Source organism: Strix aluco, chromosome 5 (assembly GCF_031877795.1).
Source record: "Strix aluco isolate bStrAlu1 chromosome 5, bStrAlu1.hap1, whole genome shotgun sequence".
NCBI classification, from domain to species: Eukaryota; Metazoa; Chordata; class Aves; order Strigiformes; family Strigidae; genus Strix; species Strix aluco.
The window spans coordinates 22,276,478-22,297,543 of record NC_133935.1 but is presented as its reverse complement, the minus strand read 5'-3'; the positions used below and the strand labels follow the sequence as shown (position 1 = coordinate 22,297,543).

General features: G+C 39.8%; 1 protein-coding gene across 6 annotated transcripts in view; it reads right to left on the bottom strand.

Moving 5' to 3' along the window:
- PDE3A (phosphodiesterase 3A) overlaps nt 1–21,066 on the bottom strand; it is a 278,256-nt gene that overhangs the window by 95,909 nt on the left and 161,281 nt on the right. For all 6 annotated transcript variants that reach the window (XM_074826343.1, XM_074826347.1, XM_074826344.1 and 3 more), the window contains one exon: nt 11,097–11,147. In XM_074826343.1, coding sequence (XP_074682444.1) covers nt 11,097–11,147 — 51 coding nt within the window. The remainder of the gene's footprint in view (nt 1–11,096; nt 11,148–21,066) is intronic.

The following is a 21,066-nucleotide window of genomic DNA, read 5'->3' as shown; positions in this document are numbered from 1 at the left end:
GCTCCTCCCCCGCACATTCATTAGAGCAGCAGAGTAGAAAGCCTGGGGGACAAACAGAAATGGTCCCACAGTCGCAGCTAGTGCTTGTAGCTCAACCCCTCACTTCTAAGAGAAGCAAGGACAAATCTGAGGCAGATTATTTCTTTGAGATAGCTTTCTGCATTACATCATTCATTTGCTGCATTAGAAAGCAAAGAAATATTTTATAGATCATTTCTTAATCCTAATCTCAGTTTTCTGGACCTTTCCTCCTGTGCAAAAGCAACTCTCTTCCTCCAGCCCCAGCTCCATACTCCAACCAACCCACAACCCTCCCATGAGGTCTCTTTCTTATAACCTCCCAAAATCCAAAAATCTCTGCTCTGCCACTAAAGCTTTGAAAAATTGTCTGCTGAATGAAAGAATAATGTAAGGTTTTATTAACAATGAATAACTGGAAAACCTCAAAAATGTGCTTAACAGGAAATATATTTTTTTTAAAAACTGTTTTCAGGTATAAGAAGAGGGATTGGGTTAGATACAAGGATCACTGTTGTGACATGTCCCAGCAGGAACTCTGCTTCAGGCATGTATTCCCCATGGGCTTTTCTAATGTAAAGGTGGGGGGAGAGATGAGCTATGACTGAAAAGGCTGTGACACCTGAGTGCATGGATTTGAATAAACTGGAGATACAAGGGGAGCTGGGGGCTTCTGCTGAGCTCCTGTGGTCACTCGCACTGCTGCTTCTGTAGCCTGTCTGACTGCTGGCACACACTTCTAGGTAAATGCAATGATACACGGTAGTGCATTACCTCTACCTTGGCTTGCATTGCTTCTCCACGGTTGTGTGTGTTTATTATTCTGCTGCCACTGAAACCTCCTCAAGAGACCATGTGTTGTGGTGGTGGCGGTGCCATGGCGAGCACGACTCCCAGCACACACCATAGTCTGCCCCATAGTCTGCCTGGGAGACAGTTTGTGCAAAATAACCAGGCACAACCCACAGGCACAGACACTTGAAAGGCAAAGGGACTTCTTGGCTTCAGCTGACCCTGGCTCTCTTGCACATTTTCCTAATCCTTAGGCAATCTGTGAACAGGGAGACCTACACAGTTCCACACTGACTGCTCTGAGGCCTCCTTGCCCACAACCATCGCTTCATCACCTTCTTTATGAAGACCTTCATGACCTTTGCACAGAAAGGAGGCACACACCAAGAATCTTTGCAGCCCTGAAGGTTTTCACTGAGGTCCCTGGCACTGTACTGCTTGTAAAACAGCCTCTGCTGTGCCCTCCCCTATACAAACATCCATACTGATGCATTCACACCTGCTGTTGAGATGCGATAACTGCTGTCTTGCAGAGGCTTGTGCTTCCTCAGCATGAAGTTCCCAGCAAAGCTGGCTCTGGCCAAAGACAACTGGCAGTGCCATACTGCTGTCAGGCTGCTGGATGCAGAGACAACTGGACAGCAGCAAAGAAAAGTCTGAATTTAATGGATGTCTGAGAGAAAAATAAAGCACAGGAGCTCCAGCCTTCTCTTAAAGATATCAGATATGATGTACCCATCTTCATGGATGTGTAAGAGTTATAAGCAAGGACCATTCAGAGCAAAAAGGCAAGATGCAGCTAGCAAAAAAGGACTGTGGCTGAGTCAACCATTAATAAAAAGACAAAAAAAGAAAAAAAAAGAAAAAAAGAAAAAAATTTAAAAAAGAAAAACAAAAGAAAAAAAAAGTGAAAACACAGTTCCCCATCTTGACAAAGTGAACGTCTTCCATTTCTTCACAACAGCTTTAATCCATCAGAATTACTTCATACATAAACACACTGAAAATATGGTGGCTGCATGATGTAATGTTACATCAAGTTCTCTCTTGGAAAATCCGTGGATTTATCATTCCACAGAGTTATGACTCAAGTCATACTGGGATCAGTTTATGTGCTGTTTAGCATTCTGCATAGGTTGTAGGCTATGGGAGTTTCTCCTATCTAGCGGATCAGTGGTAAGGAACAGGATACTGCACTGTACATGCAAACTGCCTCAGGCATAGCTGTGCCGTAAATCACTGGCAGGTAAGAGAGGCATCACTTTGTGGGATTTACACAAATCCATCAAAATCTAAATGGGAGACTTAATGGTACAGAAAGCATTACCACTGCTATAAGCATGCATTTCTAGCTAAAGAAATATTACTGAAGTGTTTGCCTGCACAGTACATTACTTTGAATGATCTATAGCTATATAAATCTGTATATCAATTGTTGGGTTATTTGGCTTTTATATTGTTATATAAATCTAGTTCCTGTTTTTAAATTCACAGTCATCAATGAAACGATTAAAAGTTTACATCATGGGTTAATGTGTAAAGATTTTTCCTGTCTTAGGACTGGCATCAAAATACAACTTATGCTCAAAGAGTATGGCTCATGAAATCTACAGGAAATTTCAGGCAGAGGGAAATACTCAACGTCCTTACAGCAAATATTTAACACCTTATGACCTTTGGCTCATTTGGTTACCACAGCATTTTAAATGTATATTCATTCAGTGAAATCGTTCTCAGTTGTAGCTATCAGGAATAAAATATTAAGATCAGTCCAAGAAACAAGATCCTCAGGCACATACACCAAATAAAAGCAACAGAGAATTTTCCCCCAAACCTGTACTGAAACTTCAAGACAGACTTTCAGGCAATCTGAACTGTTGGCTGGATAAGAAAAGCATTCATAAATTCTTTCCTTAGATCTATAAAGGTGAAATTGTGAAATTATTGAGAGATATAAAGACATTCAAGATTCAAGCACTAAGAGATATTACAGTTTGTTGAATAGAGGCTAATATATAATTCGTCACCATTTTGCTTAAATTCACCCATGCAAAACACTCACAGGATCAGGCTCTCCCACACATAAAATTGTATAGCTAGGTAAGATGTTTCTCACCAACCAAAACCAAAAAATATTTCAGGCTTCACAGTCAAACCCACTTTCCTCACTCTTTCACGCACACAAAAAGCCAACAACCAACCAAAAAACCACCTTGTCATATGAGACCCCAGAAACCATGGAGACTTTTGTGCTGTAGAGTCTGTGTGTAAATGATGCTCAAAAGATCAAAAATAAAATTATACACACACATACCCCCCAACAATATTGTCTACAGTCACTGTAACTACTCTTGTTTTTTCTCTAGCCCTACTTCTCAGCCTGCTCAGAGTTTTGGGTTTCATTTGATTTGCTGTAAAGTATTTAAGATTAGGAATAAAAATAACTTGATGACTTTTAAAAGATACAAAGTATGTTCAAATAGAGTATCAGACTTCACTGTGGACTTACAGCTCCCATATCCTTAAAAGTCAGGTCTGATATATTATTTTAAATAATAGAAAGAAGGTCAAGCCAAAAATCCCACTTTCAGAATTCCATTCTATTTCCTTCCTTTAGTTTTTTGGTGTGGGTTTTTTTTTGTTTTTTGGGTTTTTTTTAAAGCGGTAATACAGTAAACCAGTTTGGAGAGGTTTTGTCATTTTTTGACATAAATATCTTTCACCTTCTCTGAATAGAGAAATAACCTACAATGTTACTACTTACCTATCAAAATATAATACCATTTTCTCAAGGTTAGCCTAGAACATAGCAAGCTAGTCCATCCCTTTAAGGACTAAATAATGAATTTGCACCAAAAGGCAGAGGTATTTGTTTTATACGATCCTATGAACAGGATCAACCTAAAATGCTCAGGAAATTGCCTCTTTATGATTGTCATCTTGCACAGTATCTGCATTTTCCTACATGGCACTCTTGAGCAAGGGGGAGAACAAGCAGAACGCCCCAATCCACCTGTGCCACCCAGTGTAAGGAGCAGTATGAACAGCCAGAGAAATATCTATGTGTTTGAAGCTGAACATCACCTTCCCTCCCTTAGTTTACCTTCAAACAATCCTTACGGATTCACACTATGCTCAAGTCAAGTCCATCTACGTGCATCACTTCCCGAGTCTCACTTCTCTCAAAGTGGTAGATGGGTCAGGGAAATTTCCTTTTCTCTTTTAAAACCCTCCAGAGGCATTGAAGGGTTGATGATGGAAAGGATACACAGCTCAGTGCAGTCAAGCATACCTCACACCCAGGTAAGGAATACTTCTTTTTCCCAGATACATCATAGTGTAACACAGTATGATGCAATGCAACATCAGGGTTAGAGTGATGAAAAGGAAAAGGCAGCACTGGAAAAGTGAACTGGTTAGCAATATAAATGCAACAACAGGGAGCCCCTACTGGTCAAATATTTGTTCATAATAAACCAAAGATCTGCATTTATGTCAGAGGAAGAAGGAAGCCAAGAGGCTGAGATACAGCTTTCCTTTGAAACAACACTAGTCTCCATACATCTTCTTAACAGAAACAAGATGACAAATGACTCACTTCATAAGAGAGAATTTCTCTACCTCTCTTTTACCAGGAGATTTAAAAATTTCTGATTGAACTGGATCAATTCAATTCAATACAATGAAATTGCATTCATCAACAATGCCTTATTATTTTTAATGTGAATTTTTTATTGTGAATTAGCAGAGAATCCAATTCCTTTGAAATTTAGTATTTCAGCTAGTTTAAATGATAGCAAACCAAAGTAGAAGAATAATCTAGGTATCTGTTCAGGAAAAAAAGAATTCTGAAAGAGGGCTTTTTAAATTTGGCATTCAAAGGTGTAGCAAATTGAGATGGTGGGAGATTTAAATTAGAACAAGTCAAAAGAGATGGCATTATGTAACAAAAGAACATCTAGAAAATAGAAAAGTTTTATCACAGAATATGGTGGATTATTATTCACTGAAGACTTTAAATTAAGTCTGGATGTATTTAAAAGGAATATTCTTATTTAACCAGAAAACATAAGCCTGATGTGACAGGATGTGACAGCATGGTATTTTTTGAATAGTAGTATGTCTGAGATCTCTAGATGTTCACAGTGGTCCAATCTGACTTTAAAAATCTACAACTCTATAAAATATAGCATGCAATCTGCCCTTCCCTTTCCCCTCCCAATGAAAAGCGTACAGGAGGATCCTTCTCAAAGGGGAAGTATTTCTGTAGTCCATCATTCTTTCTGTTAAAGAATTTTCTCCTAAATCACTTCTTTCCCACGGATAAAGGCACCCCTTCACAGTCAACTGCTTTATAAACAGAAAACAGTTGGAACATGTACTAAACTACCACCTCCACTACCCTTTCAATTTTATTTCTAGAACTATTTCTTTTAGTGTCTTTACATCCCAAGTAAGATATTGAAAAAAATTTCACAGAACCCTGGACTGCCTGGAGCAAGAAGCAAGAAATGTACTAATCATACTCTCATTCATCACATCTTAGTCCTACTTATGGTGACAATCCTTGCACCAAACAGCATCCCATAATTTTTACGTTACATCTGGTCTATAGCATCTACATCTACTTTATTCTCATCCTTGTAATGATGCATCAACCAAGATGATGCTGAAAAAGCTGCCAATGCATTACATCTACTTGTAATCAGTGATTCAAACATACATACATACATGTCAGATATGAAATGCAACAAAGACATGCACTGAGGAACCCATAAGCAGTAGACTACACTTTTTCTTAGCCACTCAGCTTAAAATACTCCAAAACCTTTAGAAAAGTCTCATTTTTGAGACAGGGAGATTCTGTCGGTTACTTAGTCTGCATTAGTGGGCTGTCATGGCACTTCCACATTCACAAGCACATGCTCTTGCAAAATTGGCTATACCAACATTTTGCACTATTCATCATGGAAACGACAAGTAATGATCAGAAGGTTCTCACTGTATGCAGAGGACCCCAACCACCACTGTTAAATCACTGTAAATCTCTTCAGAGTGTCATTGCAAGGGAAGACAGAGACACAACAGATTCACCGAAGGACAGTACCTGGTCAGTAGCGGGAATCGACTCCCATCTACGCTTCAGCAAGTAAAGAGATTTTCGGCTCATGATTTTTAATCTGCTCTAGAGGTTTTTCCACACTTGAGAAAAAGGCTTTTCCCAAACCAGTGTCCTGAACCTTATTTCTGACTCCTGTGCTTCATTGCTGTAGACGGCAGAGCTCTCCGATGTACACAAGTTTTTGCAAGCTGCAAGGTTGAGACCGGTTGCACCCAAGCTTCTCCCGTTTCTCTAAAGCATCCGTCTCCTTGTAGTGCCACGACAAAGGGAATCAGGCAAGATAGTGAAAAGCCTAGCTTTCACTGACGAATTACCTCGCAAAAGCATGAAGTAGGTAGACAACACCAGACGCACTCAATCTGAAAATAGCTGTTGCTTAGGAACTGCAGGGGTAAAACGCAGCACCTCAGATATATAATTGAGAGCTTTTATATTTAAAGAGAATTAAAAACACTGGACCTCTGTGCCTCTCTCCCCATTATCATACTTTTATAATGTTGGAGGAATGATCGCTCGATTCCACTGACTCCTGGGGCTACGCCTACATCTTCAGCAAGCCAAACAAGTCTTGATGACAGAGTAACAAATATCTCCCACACATTCAAGGTCCCTCGTAAAAACGTGTGCACAAAGTGTGCTGTGGGACACTCCTAAAATATCTTAGAGGTATCAAGTATTATGTTTTAGTAGAATAATTAAAATACATTTTGCATATTTTTTCTGCAGACAGATAATATGCCAAGGATGAATTCTGCTAGTCACATGTTCTTGTAGCACGTACTGATATTAGAAATGGGTATGCATATTTTCCCCTCACATGAGTGAGATGATGTGGTTTTACAGACTGCATGTCTATATTTGAGAGAGATATATTTCTTTAGGTGGGTTAAACATTCCTAAACATTTAGGAATTTCTTTAATCTAAACATTTGGGAATTTCTTTAACTTGGAACTCGATTTTAAAGTTTTGTGCCTAAATCCTAATCTGTATTAATTTTAAAAATTAAGCATGAAACATAATGAAATTCACTTTATACTTTCTGCGTGATTTCAAATCCAGAGAGTAAGTTTTCTGCATGAAGCATTTACAGGAGGAAGTGTTACCTTCAGAGATCAAAAAAAGGAGAAAAAAAAAAAGAAGTAGTAGTAGGTAGCCAGGAACTCATTGCTCTTTGTAAGGCAACCTATAATTCACTCTAATTACAGCAGCTTTAATAGTATAATTATTCTAAAAGAAAAGGAATCCTACGACATACACACATACATATACATATATGTATGTGTAATCTACAAAAATGTGACTGCAGTGTAGGTTGCGCAAGTCAGGAGCAAGTAAAATATTGTAAAGACGCTTTTTATTTGTCCAATTTACATTCTATTGAATTGCAGATGCATGTCAGGAGACAAACTTCTGCAAACAGAAGTTCCCATAAGTCTCAGTGTATTTCATTTGACATCCATCACTACTGGGATCTACATCACTTTGCATTTAACTACCACATGCAGAAAAGGAACACGTTTTCTCAGTGGGTCATTAAGAAGTATGACATGCACTGTAGTAGTTTCCTCTCATGTTTCAACACATACCTTAGAAAACCTACTAATTCTTAAAAAAATCTTAACAGAATTAGTTTTGTTTGATGAGTCTTGGTAGGATAATTTTATGAGTTTATATGTGGATTTTAGTTTTATATTATGGTAAACCAGTGGTTCCATTTCCTTTTCTCACGAATGACATTGTTAACATTCACACATGCAGGTGGCTGCCTAAGATCTGTCTTCCCACTTTCTTCACTTTACTCCATAAAAGAACATGAAAGACTACTAAATTGGCTCCCAATAACGTAAACCTAAACCTCTTCCTTCCCTCTCACTGCTTGCCTGAGCAGCGCAGGCTACCACTGGCCAGGAGAGAACTCTCCTCCCAAGTCCCAGTTCTCTGCTGGATGAAAGCCCCACAGACCTAGGGAAACACCATAAGCAACTCTGTGGCAGATCCTGCAGTCAATTGCCAGTCTATCTTTAAACATGTGATGTGTTAGACTTGAAGGAGAACCATAACATACCTAACAGATCACTCACTAATTTTTAAGCAAGGTCTTGTTTAACAAAGGGTACATTTATTAAGGACACAAATTGGCAACAATGCAACTGAATCACAAAAGGATAAAACGGGTACAGCCAAAATTGGAACATCCTAAATTTCTCCTAACCTTTCAAGGAACTAGTGAAGTTAGGTTTAACACTATTTCTACCACAGACAGTTTTCAGAGCTATGTAAAAGAGAGAGTCTGAGGCTACAGTGGAATAACTAAGGCCTATTTTCTTCCCCATGATGAAACTTTTCTTCCTCGTTTCTTGTGACTGGGCACTAGGATACCACACGGTAATCAGAGAGCTTGGGTCATTTTCTTTTCCCGCCCTATTCAAGATCCTTTAACATTTCTGTGGTACACATTGATTGTTAGTTTTACAAGGTTCTTCCAAGATTTTTAACAACTAGCTTTCTAGAAGCTTTGCAGAACACCTATACACAGCATAAATGAAATAAAAGAGTTCTTACAGGACAAAATTGATTTAAACTATGCACTTCTTTTTAGATGTATTTAGAAGGAGACACCCCACTGCTCTGTCAAGGAAACGCAACATTTTGAAGCAATGCACTTTTGGGGGTGAAGTATTTTTGCTTATTTTAAAAAAAAAATAAAATTAAAAGACATTCTGCCTAAGGAAAAAAAGTAATCAGCGGGAGTCTTCTACATGAAAATATGATACATAGTTTTCTAGAATAATGTTTTTAATAATTCAAAAAAATCCTTCAGGAAAGGTCCAAACGACTGCAGGCTGACCTGCAGAGAAGTCCACTGACCTTCTCCTCACTCCCTTTTTTTTAAAATACAAAATGGTGATGGAGTATCTAAAACATCACACAAGGAAGGAACAAAACCATTCTCAGAAAGATAGAGATAATTTTGGAATTTATATAGAGTTACCTCACAATTATCTTCTTCGCAGCCTCTACTGAAACCTAGAGAACTTCACCTATATGTTTAGTAACCAATTATCTCCTCTTGCCCAAGTACAACCTACCTTAACAGTACCCAACAAATGGTTTTACTTGCACTCCAAATAGATGGGCATTTGCAGCAACTGAGTTTATGACCATGAGACCTCTTCCTTTGAAATTAGGCCATGCCATGTAAGCCTTCCCTATTCTCAGGAAGGAGCGAACTAGAGAAACCAGGCAATATATTAATTTCTCTGGAAGCCTCCTTGGAAGAAACCATACCCTCATGAGAACAAATAATTAAAAAATTCTTTGGCAACTATTTCATCCTGAGTTCACTTTTTCAGAAAACTCAAAAGGGATCTATTAAACAGCCCAAGTCCAATTTCCTGCAGCAAGATGCATTTTTGATAGCCAACTTGATCCATCTTACCTTTTAATTTAAAATGTTTGGACCAGATTGATACCACTTACCTTCCACCTTCCGCAAGCGTTTCTTATTGGCAAGCTATAAACCTTAAAATATGTCTAGCCTACAACAAAAAATCCTTCAAGCATGGAGGCACACAGCCAACAGGATGTATCAGGCATGAGGACTTAGACAGGACTTAGGCCTCCGTCTCTGATGCAATACTAGTGCAGACTTCATACGCACACCAGTCCGCAGTCTCTCCATATTTGGCTGCCATAGGCAAAGCATTCAGACTGTAGGGCATGCTTCAGAGCATACAAAAGACTACCCATATTTTCATATGCATACAAAAATTACATAAAGATTTGCAATAATGCTAGAAAAGTTTGAGGTCTAAGTCAAGTTAAAAGTCCTTCAAGTGAATGCCTTCCTCAACAGTAGTTTAGAGGAGGCCAATTTACCTACCACTCCTTGGACCAGAGGAACACGACGTGATCAACTAGCACATCAGATGAGGCAGGAGAGATTACATACTGAACAGGTCTCACTTCCCTGGATAGGATTTCCCTGATTTCTGAAATTCTCCAGTTTCCACTGAAAACTAGCTTGCTTTCTGTTTTTTTAATCTTTTTGAAATGACAGACTGTCACCTGAAAAAATAAGATCTGCAACCCATCTTAAACTGCTAATGAAATACTGAATTTCCTGCAAATTTTAAGATGGTTTTGAAATGAGATGCAAGACAGAAGCTTAGAAAATTTCAGAAAAAAAATGTAGATTTCTGCAACAATAAGAGCAAAAAAGCAAAACTTAGTAAATTAATTTTTCATTAAAAACAGTAAATCTTGTCTATTAAAATAAGTAGCAGCTTCCTGATTAACATATGTTATTTTCTCATTATAAAGATAGGTACTCTAGTGATTTTTGCAAGGGGCATTATGAACGTTAGGCTAGGAACTACCCTACTGAGATTAAGTTGCAAACATGTAGCGCCACAGCAGCCCAGCCTGTTTATTATAGATTTAGACATAGATGTTCATATTCATATAAAAGTCCTTCACTTGAAGGAAAAGCAGTTCCAGAATACTGGAGCCCTAATAATGTATTCATATAATTTCAACACCAGATGGGAAAGACTACTTTACCCAAGCAGGAAAATTCCTGAACATCAATATCAGTAGCAATGTCTCCTTTGCAGCAACTGTAATTCTATAAGTAATGTAAAAATGTATCAGCACGATGCCATTATCACTGCTAGCATAACTTCCTTTCAATGATGTGTCACGAGCAAACCAGTAGCTACACATGGCTTTCCTACACCTCCTCACACAGTTCTAACGCCACTACTTTCTTTATTATTGAACAAGGTGAGAGGGCCATCCAAGTTTTACAAGTTTGTCAGGTTTACAAAAGAACCACCACAAAACATACATACATTGTTTGAAATTGCATTCCTGATGGAAACAGCTGAGTATGAAATGCTTTCTCAACACATCTAATTCACCTTTCTGCTACTGAAACAAACTTTCTGTTGTGTGACTCAACTCTGTCTGAAGTAACTGTTTGGATTACAGCTCAAAAATTATATTAATGAAAGCTGTCATGGTTTTATGCTTTTTTCCATTGATTCAATCCTGTAAATATTAACAAAATTAAGAACTTTGACAATCTCAGATGGAAAACTTGCTTGAATACCTCAAACTTACAAAAAGTCAAAACCAAACACAAAATATTGAGCAACTGACCTGTGAGCCTCTGGGTCCTCGTTTGTGTTCCCATTCAGAATGCCCCACCAGCTGAAAAACAAAGAAAAGCACAGGTAAGTGAGAAATTACACTCATTAGCTTTAACTGAAACATTCATGCTTTTGTATCCATTACACATTTTCTTTGAAAAACAGGTTTGCTTTTACGATTTATTTCACACAGCTTTTAGCTTCGTAATGAGGGTGAGAAGACTTGGGAGTTGTTACTATAACTTTGTACCTTTACATTCAGAGCCAAAACGCACCTAGCATCACAACACCGCTCACGCCAATAAGATTCCCATCGCCACAGATCCAGCTTTAGCCAAATGTTTAATACTGATCTGCCAGAGCTGTTATATGAACAAGAAGATTACCAAAACCAGAGGATGTTTGATTAAATAGCAATACACGTTTTATACCAGGCATGAAATTTAGTGACAGCTTTAATTCTGTCTCACCACTGAATTGTTCTCATTATAATAAAAAAGTAAGGTACACCCTCTAAAGGAAAACAGGTTGTGGTCATTACACTGCAGAGGAAAACAAAGACAAAGCGAGTTCAGAGATGATGGGTTCTTGTGGAAATTAAGGTTTGTGATGGTATACAGATCCCCAAGTTGAAGAGAGGGCAAGCATTAATTATAGCCCAAATTCAGCTCTCAAATCCTCTGTGCAACCCTACAGGAGATTGTGCTGTGAGACAAGTCGTCAGACATTGGAAGGTACAGATGGACTCTAGAAAAAATAATTTGTCTTCTCCCATCTTTTTTCTACTGTACTTCATAACTGCATGCTAACACAGGCACTCACTCTCTTTCTTTAAGCAACATACAATTTCCACACAGCAGCTCCTTCCATGTATGTCATGGTGGGGGACAAAAAAAGAGGAGAATAACCAGTAGGATTTATTACTACTTTATATATCCGAAGATTATGGGCAAACGTGAACTGTTGACAATAAAGCTATCCTCACACCTGCCTAAAAAAACCCTGGAAAGCACCAGGGAGTGCCCAGGCACAGATCCGGTGGAGCAGCTGCTGCTGCTAATCCTGCCTCTGAGCACTCGGCCAGCGTGTGTTCCAGACTGGGAGCTGGCTTTTTTCATAGCTACTCAAGGATCTCTTCTGCGTAATGCTTTTTCTTACTCATATGAGCATAGCTTAATGCAAATATAAAAATATGTAAATGAAAGATAGGAGGGTTAATGTGACATGTAATGACTTACAGTCATGAACATTTTCTTGCTCTTTTTTTCTCCAACATTCTTTCCCAAAGGAAATGTCTTCTCCCAGGTCAGAGGTAGGCAATGAGATTTACAACCTATGCTTATTGCAGAACATGCTTTTGAAACACTCATCCCAGGACAAGAGATTAAAACTACTTCAAAAAATGAGGAAAGCCACATACATCTCATATGAAATCTTTATCTTCTCCATCAACTATTCCAACTTATGCTTTCCTTCTCCAAGGGCTCCTTCATTTCTTTAAATTATTACTTATAATTACCTACCCTCATAACTGGAGACAAACCGCACATGCAGATAGGCATCAAAGATCAGAAATGTCACACCATTTTTTTACCTGATACAGCCTCACGACTGACTCCCTTGTTTTACTGTAATTATTTCCTTTTTCCACATACTGTTGGTGGAAACACTGGCTGTGCCAGGTTTGTCTGTTTGTTTCTCCATACTCTTATGTTTGCTCATTACTGTATGAAACCAAGCTTTGATGTTTATGAAAGCTGGCCTCACAGTAAATAAACGGCATGAAAAGCTACCAAGAGATGCATCTACCAAAGGTTATATGCTTCACAGAACCTCTGCCAAAACCCACATACCTGTGCTTCCTCCCTGGCTCCTGCCACTCTGGATCAAGAAAAGCCCTTCAGTTTTAACTCCTCAGCCCCTATGCCTTGTGGGAAAGTGGTGCCTGCTTTCTTAATTTACTTGGCTAAAGAAAAATTAATTTAGCATGAGTCTGACCACCTGCAATTCCCAGCATGATAAAGGATATCTTTACCTACAACTTCCTACCAGTAAAATTGGCACAAAAATTATGCCTGTTATTTCACAGTTAAGAAAAAAGGATGAATGTTACAGGCCTGGCTATAGTTACTGTGGTTCTCCAGGCTCTATAGTCATTTGGCAGAACATACCACACCTTCAAAACCAAGTGTAGCATGAGATCCCACTGCCAGGCTTTTCATGCTCCTACCCTCACTGAATCCACAGTTTACTGAAAAGCGAAGGTTTGCTTTACTATTGCCACCAAAAATAAGTAATGCAGTCGAGTCGAGCTTGGAGTTATCAGTCCCATTAGAGGAGATATATCAAGCATAGGGATGCTCCCAGTCCAGCCAGTCCCAGGAAACCAGACTGATGTGGGGCAGGGGTGGTTATTTGTGAGCACCACCAATCCCCAAGGCCAGCTCAAGTCCTCTTGAACATTCATTCTTCTTCAGGCACAGTTTTCCCACCTTGCTCCCCAATTACTGTCTGGTGCTTCACATCTCCACATAGTTTTTCAGCCCCCAGTTTTTCAGCTCTCCTGTGCTTCCCCAGCCCCACAGCCAGCCCCTGCTCTGCTGCCCCTCCTCCTCCACAGCTTGCAGATGCCTTTAGGCCCAGGTCCTCTACCAGGTGTTGGCAAGCCTAGGGTGCTCCTGCTGGATGTTGCAGTAGCAGCTAACGTTACAGTGAAAAATTAGTCTGGAGGCTATAACAACTCATCCTTGCTCCATTTCTCAGCATCTAACTACCAAAATCACTTATGGAAGAGAGGTCAAACTCACCAATGAAGCAACCAGTCGTAAACTCACTTGAACCAGTGAACTGACCCCTTGCTTATTCTGGCACTGTTTTATTAGCAAACTGCTAACTCGTCATAGCAAATTACACAACCTGCATTTCATCTAATTTCTCTACAAATGTGCCTTTGTGGAATCAGCCTTGTTTGTATTTTTGCTGATAGATCCGCTGCCCCTAGAGTAAAAGAATTTCAACATAATTCTTGTCTCTTTGTATGTCACCTACTATGCCAGGATGCTCTACTGAGTTAACCCTGTGGTTATCACCTGGTAAAATGGTGAGCACGAGGAAGCAAAGGAAGAGTTCTAGGATGGTAAGAGACTTCGTCAATTCTAGGCAGTTTTCAAGCATGGTAGTAAAATTCATGACCCTATGAAGCCAACCTTTTCCTCCCTTTTTTATAACCTTCAAATCTTACTTGACTTTAAAATGTATTTCTTCCTCACAACCTAGAAAACAGTTTTCATCTCATGCTAGAATGTTCTTGGCCTATCTGCAATGGTCCACAGAAACAAAAGCAGTGAAGGAGGAAAAAATTAAATGAAAAGTATACCACACTTAGAAAAGGCCTCAAGCTTTAAGACATAAGACAGAAAACAAAACAAATAAACAGATAGAGCAGTTGTAACAGAATTTCTCCCAGGCCAACATCCTACAGAGGGATGACTGCCTCCGTAAGACACCTTTTAGCTCAGCAAGCCACACTGGACTAGATTAGTTCTGAACCTGGGAAAGATCTTCTCTGAATGGACAAACAGCCAGTATGCCTGACCTATCAGGCTACTTGGAAATCACAATTTTCACAAACTTTGTAGAAATCAAAAGATGAAGGAAAGAGTATTTAAAAAAAACCTCAACAAAACAACCACAACACTTAGAAACATAGTGTGCATAAATCCAACTGAGCCCGAGTCAACCTTCTGAAATTTGAAAAAATACATTGTTCAATTGGTGTATGCATGAAACAGATACAGACACAAAAATGCATTTGGAAGTAGAGGGATCTGTTTATCACTAACAGAAGGGTTTATTCCAGACCCCACCACCCCCTCTAAAAATTAATATGAATTGATTTGGTCTAGAGTGATGTTAAACAGCCTCACACCATTGAATTACTTTTCTTTATCATTTTTACTGACCAGGCTGCTGAAGCTGAGTGTACCAGCAGCAGAAAAGGAGGGATAAAATCAAACTCAAAACTCCCACATGGCTTATACGCCTGCAGTCCCTCTCAGAAGGAAAGTATCTACTTTACATTTCATCTAAAACTGTCCTGGAAACCCAGCTGTGACAATTTTAACTCTTAAAGATGAAGGCAGCTTTCAGCAACAAGAACAACTCTTGCATGTTCAAGAATGCACAAAAACATGGACTTTTCTAAAGCCAGCTGGCTCGATCTACCTTACTAATTGACTAACAGGTCTCCAGGGAAAACAGCTTCCCAGAGCCCAGCTGAGTGTGAGGACTGAACGGAAAAGGAGGCAGGAATGGAGGAGACCCTAATAACAAAATTGCAGTCACAGAGAGAAAGAGAGAAGTGAAACAAGGGTAGCTCGCTCTGAACATGTAGGATGGTAGCCTGTGCTCTAAAACTCAGGCTTTTGTTATAAACACTATAATATGGCCTTGTGGTTGTAAAACCAGATTTTAAATGTAAACCAGATGTTCACCAATGCAATGATACCTGCAAAGGAGTAAGAAACGGTATAAGGGACTGTTTGCATTAGGTATCAGAGATACCCATGCCAAAGTAGAATAAAGACATTTAAAAATTGGCATCTTCAGCTCTCACTTGTCTAAATGCAGTTCTTCTATTTGGTGATTTAATTAAAGCCCCAGCATATGATTACATAATAATCTCAACTTTCATTAAAATTCATAAACCATAATTCTAAGCCTCCTTAGTATTAGAGAACTGCAGGAAAATGTGACCCACGCATACCGTAAAAGATCTAAATAAATAAAAAGACAGAAAGTAAAGAATGACAATTCAAACCTTTTTAGCTAGGTCTTGTTTTTCCCTTAAATCATCTTTTCTGGCCTAGGCTTTTGATTTTGGCACCCTTGAACCAGCAATACTGCTAACTATGCCATGGCTCAAAAAAACCAAAACGCCCAACCCAAAAAACAACTCACAGAAATAAAAAAGGCATAATCTTATTATAAGGACCTTCACAACTAGGCATAAGTGGGAAAAAACCCCAACATTTAGAATATGAGGAGTCCCATGTATACTCTTAGGGAAGGGGAGAGCGTACTCAGCAGCACAATGCAACAGCATTTTGAAACCATGGCAGTTTTCTATTTAAGCAAATACAACACTCGGCACAGTTTCATTAGAGGGAATGAGCAGATCTTTTCATGGTAAGTAATTAAGAGGACCAATGAAGCAGTTATATCTAGTGTTTAATAAAAGGCTTTAAATCAATTCAGAGACTATGCTAATTCAGTTCAGATTATAGTCTACTACTATGGAATTTTATTTAGATATGTATTTAGACATACACAACACTTTTATAGTTATAAAAATAATTAGATGGTGATGACAAAAGTGAGCTAAATGAGCCATAACTCGCCAAAGCTAGTAAATGGGATTCAAAGAGGCTGAAGCAGGATCACATAGTCCAAATGCACATGTCAGGATCTTGCCTCAACTCACTGTCTTCTTCCTTGGACTTTAAAGATTACAGGCCACGGCTGGACACTGCATTTCCATTACAGTGAGCATAAGAGAGCCCTGCTCTCCTCTACTGAATAAACAAAAGGTGAGCACAATGCAAAGCACAGGTATGCTAGAGAAATTGCTCCTCTGCCCCATCTGTGATCGGGAGCCAAACACTTTGCATGCAATTTTCTCCTCTGAACTGGCTGCAATACACGAATAGGATACCCTGAGCTCCCCCAAACAGCTGAGAACCTGTAAAAATGCCTTTTTGCCTCTCCTGCAAGGATTCAGAGCATTTAGTAGCGGCAAAAATTAATTACCAATGAGATTCTGAGAAGTTTTTGGCTGGGTGGTAGCCAGCAGTTTTTAGAGTTGCTTATATTTAGGAATCAGTGTCCAGTAGAGCTAGATAGGAGCATCCAATCTGGCTGGCACCCAGTTTCAACCTTTGCCAAAATAGCAGAGCCTGTATTTAAACATGAGCATAACATCTTCCCTCTTTGGAAGAGATTTTGTTGAATGGGCATGTTGAGGATGGGGAATAGTGTCTCACTGTTGAGTTCTCTGACACTGCCTCCTTACAGCTTGTGCTGAATGGGGCACAGTATGATACATATTCTCTGACTGAATGGGTATTAGCTATGCTTCAGTCAGGATCATATTTCCACTGGTAAAAAGAAACTGTTTGTTACCAGCATGTAAGCACAAAATGTTCCCAATAAACTTCTTTTTCAGTAACAAAAAAGCACAAATTATTTTCTTGATTGCATATTAGAAAAAATATTTATTTTTACAAATATGCAGGAGTCAGATCATACAGAAACTAACAGGGTTTTTTTGCACATGCTATTTTGAGTAGGATACCTTCTATTTGATAGACCATGCATTTTCATGGTAATCAGGATAAACTCGACTGACTTGGGGAGTGCAGTTTCAGTGTGGACACCATCAGCAGGAGAAGCTAAGTGGGCTGTAGCTGCTGAGATTCAGTGCTGCCAGATCCTGATAAAGTAACGGGGAGCAACTGCACGGCTGTGCTGACCACCTTCTCCATCAAATGGCACAGCTGCAGCTTGCCGTTTCGGCAACTGAAGCGTCAGAAATGTCTTCCTTGCTGTGTGGTGAGCGTGATCATACACAGGCACGTGTAGGCTATGACACACAGATAGCAAAGTGATCCAATATTTGGAAAAACAATCCCTTTTCCACAATCACTTGCCAACTCCCAGGGTCAGCTTAAAGCATGAGATGTCAGAGCTGCGCTGTTCAGCCAGATATGTAAGCTGCACGCTTGCCCCATCGTGGCCTCTGGCTGTGCAATTAGTGGGGAGGAAACTCTCCACCTAAATGCTCCCAGCATGTTGGAGCCCTGCAAATCATCAAGGTCAGCCCCCATTCTGAGACTGGTTAAAAAACAAACCCCCCCCCCCCCCCCCCCCAAATAAACTAACTAAATGAATATAACCGGTGGGGGGTGGGGGTGGGGGGTGTAAGAGCCTTTCAGGTGCTTCCTAATCAAATAAGTAATTTCAAAGGCTTGTGGACTGCTGGACAACAGCTGGAAGCAGAAATAAGATTTTTAAACCAAGGCACAGGCAGAAATGCATTAAAACTTGGCATTGCTTTGAACTGGAGTTAGAGGCAGCAAGATTGAATGATGGGTCTGGAGAGGAGCTGCAGTGAATGGCTTCCCTGCAGGATGAGCCCTGTGCAGGGATGGAGTTAAGCCCTCTGAAGCTGGTAGCTCCTGAGTGAGCTGCCTCCTCGATCCCTACAGCCCTCTCAACCTGACTGGCAGGTCAAGCAACAAACCACAGCACCACCAGAGACTACACAAAACGGGGGAAAAACATACGTATCAGGCAGATGCTCTGTTGAGACAGTGAACATGAAACTGAGCCACCGTGGCAGAAGGGAATGGAGAAAAAGGGCACTTGGCGAGGTAAGGCTGAGGGAAGGTGAATGGGCGCCGCGGCACAGGAGGATAACGTGAAAGGCACCAGCAGCGACTGTCCCACAGGCACGGCAAAGAAACCATCCTGAGGACTTAACCAGGGACTCAGCTCCAAAGGAATAAAAGGAATGAGATCATATCTGGCGCTGGGCGAGACGGCAAGAGAAAGACTACATTTTTGAGGACTTTTCTCATGGCAGCATATGACCTTTTAGAATATTTCCAGACAATAAACTGAATCTGACTTCTTCGGGGATCCTGGCTCCCTTGCACGAGAGCAGTAGGCACTAAAATGTACGACACAGCAAACTGGCAGCAGTGAGTTCGTGGACAACTGTCATGCCCCTTGCTCCATGTCACCTCTTGAAATGAGCAGGTTTAACTTTAGATAGTGTGAAGGTAGTCTGAAATAAAAAAAACATAGGTGGGAAAAAGAAAAGGCAGGGGAATATTCACCTCCACACCCTGTATCTGGATTTTATAAATTTTTGTCACAACTACTTAAACAGATGACAGTAATAAAACAAATCCATACAGGTTTCTATTATTTTCAGTCCTACCAAGGAATTTTTCAGGTCCCTATTAATCTTTTGCACATAAAACAGGATTTTAACAATGGGTTTTGGAGGCAGAGCTGTAGCAAAATACAGAAAAGGGCTGATTTTTTTTTTTTTTTTAAAAGACAAGAAACTCTTATTCTTCAGTGATCTCCAAGGATGGACACTACACAAAGAGCTACTTGCAGATGTGGAGCAGATTTCTTTTAGCAAAGGCTTCCTTATCTTAATCTGGATATTTAAAAGATTTCCAGAATAAATGAATAAAACAATTAAACTGATCATAAATAGATTTCTTTATCCCCATAAACTGATCTGGTGGATTAATAATAGACATGTAGATCTGGTGGACTAGTATTCAACAAGCAATTTTCTATGTACTCACTTTCCCATTCTGAGCATAATCACGAAAACTAAGGCCCTAGAAAAAAATATCCATACTGGTGAAATAAAAAATGGGGGCACAGATACTCTGATATCCTCCCACTTTAGTCATGGCCATAACTTACAGACAGTAACCTACAGAAGAAGGTTCCTTGGTATGGGGATGCCAGGGTGAGTGGTTTTGGCTGGGATAGAGTTAATTTGCTTCAAAGTAGCTAGAATGATGCTATGCTTTGTGCTGAAAACAGTGTTGATAATTCAGGGATGTTTTAGCTATTGTTGAGCAGTGCTTACACAGAGTCAAGACCTTTTCTCACCCCACCCCACCAGTGAGTAGGCTCGGGGTGCACAAGAATTTGGGAGAGGACACAGCTGGGACAGCTGACCCCAACTGACCAAAGGGATATTCCATACCGTATGGTGTCATGCTCAGCATATAAAGCTGGGGTAATGAAGGAGGAAGGGGGGACATTCAGAGTTATGGTGTCTGTCTTCCCAAGTAACTGTGATGAAGGTCTGCTTTCCTGGGGATGGCTCAACACCTGCCTGCCGATGGGAAGCCTTTGTTTTGCTTTGCTTGCATGTGTGGCTTTTGTTTTTTAAACTGTCTTTATCTCAACCCACCAGTTTTCTCACTTTTACCCTTCTGATTTCTCCCACATCCCACTGGGGAGGAGTGAGCAAGTGGCTGGGTGGTGCTTAGTTGCCGGTTGGGGTTAAAACATGACACAAGGCAACACAGCAATATCAAGACTCCTAAATGTAACAGCAAGCTAAGAAAAGAACAAAAATAGATTTCTAAAAAGAAGAAAATTACAATTTAAACCTTGCTTGTTATTCAAAGTAGACACATTAAGTTCCTGGATTTCAAAGCTACACAGTCAAGTCCATTCTGGTGTAATCAAGTTCCTAGAAAAAGTCAGAAAGCTTATTTACTTTTTTTCCATTGGGAATCATTAACTATGCATTAAGAACCCCAGTCACAATACCAAGCCTGGCACAGGTTTGATAAACTAGCTAGCTACTGCAGCAAAGTCAGCATAGTCTGAAAGCACGTTTAGGTATCTAAAGCCTATTATGTATTTTTTAAAGGAGTCTAAAGACTTCTACAAAAAAATTTGTTCTGCAATGTATGTTAGCAAGACCGTTCTCTCTTTAGTGCATTGTTTTTCTCTCACTTTCCATCTTTACAGAGATTCTAGTTTCATATATGGTATTTGCACTTTCTGTCGTTACGCAACACAAGTCTCAAAGATGTCACGAGCTCTTTTTGGCTAGTTATCAGTGCACAGCAGAGTCTCTGCTTCCAAAGAAATTAGTTCCTTGAAGATACAGGGGATGCCTTTTTGCATAGCAATTAAAAATCCACTGAAAGAGTAGGAAAATTTTTACAGAATTTTTCAGTCAAGCTCTGATTTTAGGTGAATCACCCACAATACTAACGCAAAACAAGAAAGGTCATATGGAAGACAATCCAATTAGTTTAGGAAGTGCAACCTAACAGCTGACCACTCTCTGGCAGTCTGCACAAAAATAGGAATTTCTCAATTCAATTCCCAGTGGGTAAGTGTCTACCTCACAAGAAAAAAAACCCAAA